The 7,291-nt window shown below is 46.6% G+C and overlaps 1 protein-coding gene across 1 annotated transcript; it reads right to left on the bottom strand.

Annotated features, from left to right (window-relative positions):
- Positions 1 to 5,174: 5,174 nt before the first annotated feature.
- On the bottom strand, positions 5,175 to 7,034 carry LOC138359450 (uncharacterized). The gene has a single exon (XM_069318615.1). It carries the CDS (start codon positions 7,032 to 7,034, stop codon positions 5,175 to 5,177), a length of 1,860 nt encoding a protein of 619 aa, XP_069174716.1.
- Positions 7,035 to 7,291: the final 257 nt, after the last annotated feature.

Here is a 7,291-nt window from a genome sequence, read left to right as displayed (position 1 = left end):
TATCCATAAGGTTTACTGATGGCTTTCTTGTAGATATCCAAAAGCTTTTTAGAATCTTGTTTTCCAAATAACTGCCGTCCTAAAGTCTCAATTTGAGCTAAATCTCTAGATTTCACTAATATGAAATGGGAGGCGTTTAAACTGATACTTCTAGCATATTTCCCAGAGAAAAATATATTTTGGGTAATGAATATGCACGAAATAGCAAGATGTCTGCCTTTAGTGAAGATATCAGACACAATTTTTGAATTGGCAGATTCGATGAACAAGTCATCGGTAATAATTAAAATAGGCGAATCATCTGTACGTTCATCTAAAGGGTTAATAATTTCAGGTTGAGCTATTATTTTCTTGTTAATTACTGGATCGTCTAGCAATGCTCTGTAACTGCCGCCACATATAATAATACTGGAGAATTTCAGATGGTATTTTTGTACGAGTTTAGTGCACAAATGAGATTTTCCGCCATTGGAAAATCCTGCAATGATTATTCTGCTAGGTTCATTGAAAATATCGAGTTATTCTTCAGTGATAGGTGAACTATCCATGACTCGTATTGGGTTTGCACTGACATAAGTATGATAAGGACATTATATTTAAACATGGGAGGTTTTCATAGAAACATCAAAGCATACATTTCATATTTTTATTTTTTGCATAGAACATTTTCAAAACATAAATTAGGGGGGCAAGGTTTTATATAAACATCAAAGTCACAAATTTCACAATTTTTATTTTTTATATACAACAGAACATTTTCAACATAGGTTAGGGGAGATTGCATTTTCAGAACATCAGTGATGAGTCAGGGGCCCCGCAATTTTTCAAACATCAATGACAGGTTAGGGGAGGTAGCAATTTTCAAACATCAATGACAGGTTAGGGGAGGTAGCAATTTTCAAACATCAATGACAAATTAGGGGAGGCAGCAATTTTCAAACCCAAAGATAGGTTAAGGGAGGTTGCAAATTTTCTATCACCATTTTCTTCAGTCACTAATTGTGAGGATACGTCTTGTTAACCAGTGCATCGCGTTTTCCCCACATGTTGAATATGGGATGGAATCCACGTCCCACAGGACGTGCAGCAGCAGCACCAGGTGCAGGTACATCCTCCTCCTCCTCATTCTCTTCTTCATGAATTTCTGCTCGAGGTATATCGGGGTGTCCATACGCCAAAGACTGTGTAGGACTCGGTACATAACGTTTATCGTCAAAGGCGGACAATCCACGTTTTGTAGTGAGACAGGTACACATACGGCCTTTAACATTCCTAATAGATCTGGATTGGAACCTCTGCCCAATATTTAACTCTAAAGCACTTTGGAAAGCTGCATGAGTGAGTTTAGACTGATGATAAGTGGGAATTCCTTTACAACGACAGATCTGAACCTGATCTTGAGTGAGAATTGAGTACATTTTAGGCTTCAATGCAATGAGTTCCTTGATAATTTTGGCTCCAACTTCCGATTTTAACAAACCCAGTTGACCTTTGCGAGAGTCATCGAAATAGGGATTTTCAGGAGGGAAATTACTGAAATCCATATGCTGAGACAAAGGCAGTTTATTTAATTTCTCAAAAGCATTTGGACAGCTTAATTCAATCAAATACGAATCTGTATCCGTATACAGCAATCTAGCTTTGTCTCCATAATGAACTTTGACGGTATCGTATCAAAAATCATATAGGATCCTCTTAGCTATTTGCAAGATCTGGAACCCCAAATAGGTTGGTGTATTGATTTTGTCCCCTAACTCCCCTTGCCACTTCGGGGGGGGGGGGGGGTAAAGGGTTTTTATGTAGATTCGGAGCCCGATCCCCCCAGCCACAGGGCATGGCGAGACGGACCCCTAAGCATACCTAATACCCTAACACACACAAACTAAAATAAACATATATGGCAGATCTCATCACACCCACAAGAGTTAAGATGATACTAATAATACATAATAATAACCTGAAAATAAACAAAAACATTAATGGAAAATTCTTTTGTAGTTGGTTTTTTCTATATGGGACACAGCACACATAGGTAGGGGTGCACAGTATAACATTTAAAAAAGAACAAACAAACGCTGAAGGCCAAAGCAGCAGGCTGCCCAATCGGCAGGGATGATGATTTGACGTCGGCATACATGGAAAACTAGACACAGTGGATGCTCCTAACTAGGCCCCGGAGCGGGAGGGTTATCATGTATGCGCATGGGGTCCCTCCGGTCGCCGCCTTATCTACTCGCGGGCTCTGCCAGGTCATCCACCCTCTTGTGAGACGCCATTAGGAGAAGTGGTACTCCAGATGACGAAACTGCTTAGATAGTTGGCTACCAGCTGACTTGGCTGCGGTTCACCTAAGCGTGACTATAGTTACCCTTATGCACCCTGTGCACGGTGATCCCGGGGCTAGGGAGGCCTGCCCCTTGACGTGGCCTTGGACCATATTCTGTATATAGAATAGGTCCAGGTCAGGGCCTTCACGGAGCAAATCTCGAGGTCGCTCTTGGTGAGACCCATACCTTGTAGACCACGCGCACTCTCCTTGCACCATCCACCTCTCCAATTAAGGGTTATTGAGGAGGCGGATACTGTAGGCTTACCGGTATACTCCCGGACCTTCTGCAGGATCTCGGGGGTGCCGTATTTGTCGCACTTGCTCTGATGTGGACGGGAGAGTGGGAAGTTATCAGCTGAGACCTGGGTGTCTAATATGAAGGCCTCATCACCTTTGCAAGCTATAATATCTGGCTTGCAGAAGGTCCCTCCATCTGGTATACGGACCTCGCGCTCCACCTCAAAGCCTCTTTGCCGCAATCGGCCAGCTACGAACCGGGTGATGTCGTCGTGACGTTTCACCCGAGCCCCGTGTGTCTTATGGCAGGCCTGGGATATGTGGCCCAGGGTTCCTGGTTTCCGACCAGCGTCACAGAGACCAGAAGCCTCGGGTCTACCCCTAGCCGCCCTAGACGGCGTGGCTACAGCGTTTGCCCTAATTTGGACGGCGTGGGCAAAATCTCCTCCGCTTAGCAAACGGGTACCGGACGCGACCCACTTGTGACAGGATGGGACCTCACAAGAGGAAGCGAGGCCGGCGCCGTCGACCATGCTGTACAGTTTTGCCTTCCATCTTCTAGCGCACTCGGTCGTCCTGCTGGATGGCGTTCCAGCGGCCGTGGTCGGGTCTACCCACCGGCGCATTCTCGCTTGGAATGCGGGTAGGAGAGCCGCTGCCACCACCACTGGGTCCGCTGATCCAGTCAGCGCCCCGAACCGCTTGTTCTTTTGTAGCCGGATCGATGTGGTAAAGTCGGGTATCCCTAGTCCACCGTCCTTGACGTCGGCGTGGATAAAGGCGTTGGGGGTGTCATGGGGCAGCCGCAGCCAGCCACGAGTGGCGTGTCGCAGCCGCCGGTCCAACCTCGCCAGCTCCGTTTTAGCCACGTGTCCGAGGACAAGGCGGTGGTTCATCTTGGGGATTAGGTGGTGCTTCAGTAGGTATAACCTCTGTTGGGGTTTGAGCGGCGCCTTGGTGATGTTGGTCAGGCCGTCCTCAAACAGGGAACCATAGGATAAGCGTCTGCCCCCGGCTCCGATCAGTATCCCTAAGTACTTGTACTCGTCCGCCACACTCATAGTACCGATCGCATCGTCTCCGACATAATATGCCTTCCTGGTGGGGACATGCCATGTCTTTCGATGCGCATCGATCGCTATGCTCAGCGTCCGGCATTTTGCGGCGTTTACTTTGAGACCAGAGCCGCGCAGCATGCGGCAAATACTGGTTATGAGTGTCTGTAGTCCGGCAGCCGTTTCTGCTGCCACAACCAGGTCGTCGGCGAACGCCAGCGCTGATACCTTTTCGCCGCCCAGACCAACCCCTAGCCCCAGGTCTTTAGCCTTAGTAATTGCCTCATCAATTATTAGGTTGAAAAGAAATGGAGACAGGGGGTCACCCTGTTTCACCCCCCTAGTGATCAGGATGTCCTTCGACTTCTCACCTTGGCTGGTTATAATGGTTGAGGACCTGTCATAGCCCGACATGATATATGTCCTTAAAGGCTTTGGAATGCCTTTACGTTTCATGGCCCGGTGGATGGCCGGATGGGAGACGCTATCGAAAGCCTTCTCCATATCCAGAAACGCCAGGTGCGTGTTGTGTTTAAGCGCACGAGCCTCAGCAAGGAGGGCATCCAGGATCACCAGGTTTTCAGGGCATCCGTCAACGGGGATGAATGCCTTCTGCCGCCTGTCGATCCTGACTGCCTCAGAGAGTCTGCTGCTCAGAATCTTATGGAACAGCCTTACTATCGTTGATGACATCGTTATGGGGCGATAATGGGAAGGAGAGTCTGGGTTAGGTTTCTTAGGTATAAGCACCGTTTTGTTCTTGCGAAACGGATGTGGCAGGGATTCGTTTACCAACCACAGATTAAACAGTTTTGCGAACACTCTGATTGGTATAGCTTTAAGTAAACGTATAGTGATACCGTCTGGGCCGGGAGCAGCACTGCTACTTGCCTTGAGAGCAACAAGGATTTCCTCTGGTGTTATTGGGTTCCCTAGTTGCTGATTAACCGGATCACGGTCGCGAATTGGGCGGCGGTCCGGCGATGTGGGTCTAGAGAATAGTGCTTCCCAGAATGGAAAGAGACGGGCTGGTTCCACCTCCGTGGGGGTAACCTTCCAGTCTCCGGAAAGGACGCGCGCAGCAGCTTTTGAACGATCCTTCTCGTACAGGCTCTGGCACAGAACATACTGTGCCCTTCGTTCCCTCTTACGTCCAATCGGAGGTTGGGTTGGATCGGCACGGTTTGTTGGGGGGGGGGGGTCTCTGCCGACGCGCAGGGCGGGGGCGCAGTGCGTGGTCACCAGATCTTTTGGCTGTAGTAACCACCCGAGCATGGCGCTCGAGGATCCTATCCACGTTATGGCCGTTACCACTGACCAGGTCAGTGATTGCCTCGTCGAGGAGTTCCTCCCCCCATCCGGTTTCCTGGCCCCTGGGTGCGATAGCTGCAAGGAATTCGACCATAGTTTCCTTCCAAGCAGCTTCCAGGGGGGTCCCGTCAGGGGGGGGCATGTCGGGATCGGCTCCGTCGGGGGCGCCCACCGCCGCCCTAACGTTACCTCTCCGTCCACGGTTCCTCAACGGGCTAGGCTGTTCGTCCTCCCTGTCTGAGTTAGACAGTGATGACTCTGAGCCCTCGCCCTCTGCTCGGTTTCTGTATTCCGCCACCAACTCTCTGTGCTTGTGATTGTTTCTTAACCGTGCAAATGACTCTGTATTCACTTAACAAAATGCTCCGTTTGAAGAACGGATTGCGTGCATGCTTTTGGAATTTGTCTCGTGATGTAACTAAATAATGCTGATCGCCATATTTACTCACATTTGTCAAACTCTTGCCGTAAATTGCATTTGATACCAGCTTGAAAGCTTTACCCTTAATGGCGCAAGGTGTATTTGCACGGTCACGAGCATTTGTTTCGACAGATTCCTTAAGGTACTTGCTTTGTTGGAATTCATAAACTGCATTTACCTTAGCTACTTTTAATCCCAATTTCATCAGCATCTGAAGCAAATCTAAACTGACCAAGTAATCTTTTTGGGGGAGATGTGAGGCAATTAATTTATTGTTTTTCTTGGGGAGTTTGCGATCTTCGGTATTTAAAATGTGTTTGCTATAATCGGACAGAAGATCAGTTGAAATATTAGCATGCGACAGGGTTAATGGCACGTCATCGGTGTATCGAGCCACCTCAGGTGCGACATGCTTGGTATCACACATGACCCAATACCCTTTATCCCCATCACAAGCAATATTTTCCAATCCCTGTTGGAGCCAATCATTGCATTCGGCAGCAGATAATTTACGGATCCCGCCTTGAGAAAGCAGTTCTGTCATACAGGTGGCGTATAAGCCATTGAAATCCAAATAAAGAAGATATTTATCAGTGCTAGAAGGATCAGCACCTGTATGCTCATTTTGTACACTTGTGTGTTGTCGTACAACAGAGGTAAATCCGCCTCTTAGATTTCTGCGCAATACATCGTACAAATGGGGATCAGAAATAGAGTCCAAGACAACTTGACTCTTAAACAAGAAAGCGTCCCATGCAAAACTAGATAACGAGACATATTGAGTAATATCTAACTTGTACAGCTCAAGCATGGTCTTGTGCCATACAGTGAACACATCACACAATAGTCCAGTATCTACTTTCAAATAGACCTTTAAGTAATCCCCAATGGTCTTGCATTCTGCTGATCTAAAGACTTCTTTAGCCTGTTTTTTATCGGTCTCGTTTATGGCCTCGTGTTTTAAACTATTGAAAAAGGGTTCGGGAGGAGGAAGAGCTGGTTCATTTAATTTCTCCAAAGATGAAATATAGTCATAGCAGAAGACCTGTTTGCCTGTCTTTAATAAATGGTGGGCGGCTACAGGGACATCATCTAGCATAACTGAGGTGTAAGTAGTGGGTTTACCTTCCTTGATATGTTCTTTAGCTAGTTTTTCCAGCCCGCCATTTAGTAAAGCCAAACTATCCATAAACCGAAGTTTACCAATATCCACTTTCATGAACTTAAATCCATCTTTGGAGGCAATATCAATTTCACGGTTAGGGAGGTTGGACAATTCATTTAAAATTACCCCGAGGTCATAAGCAGCGTTGTGAGAGAATGTATACAAATATTTATAAGAATTTCTGCACAACATGTTACACCTGCGGCAATAGGCAGCTAGATAATTATTAAATTCAATAGCATGATCATGATGACGGTGCTTGTCTTTATCTGATTTAAATGGTCTATAACACATTTCACATGTGGTTTGACGTCTATAGGCTTGCCAATGTTCACGTGTCATAGATATTTTGTATTTAGGCATGGTAGATTTGATTCTCTTCCATGCTTTCTCCAAAGTATCTATGAAATGATTTACAGGGTCATCCCCCATATACGTCAATTTCTCTGCCACCTCCAATTCCCTGTTGATGATGATAAAAGCATATGCCACGGCTTTGTGACACTTCTCGATCATACGTTGGGGATTGGAGGGGTCCAACAAGCACTCGAAATCATATTATGCCGTGTGAGAGGGACCATAAGCACGACCATAATTTTTGAACTTGATTTTATGACCTTCAGGGTAAAATTTCAATGTTTGTTTAACTTCGCATGACTCTTCGTGATCCCGCATCGCATCAGGTGACAAATGCTGGCTGGTGTGTTACATGTCATGCCATGTATTGTGGCCACTATGCTGATTGGACACCATACCAGCCTAGTTGTATAATT

Source organism: Procambarus clarkii, chromosome 8, assembly GCF_040958095.1.
Source record: "Procambarus clarkii isolate CNS0578487 chromosome 8, FALCON_Pclarkii_2.0, whole genome shotgun sequence".
In the NCBI taxonomy this organism is placed as follows: Eukaryota; Metazoa; Arthropoda; class Malacostraca; order Decapoda; family Cambaridae; genus Procambarus; species Procambarus clarkii.
The sequence above is the reverse complement of the archived record's forward strand: the minus strand, read 5'-3'. Positions and strand labels throughout refer to the sequence as shown.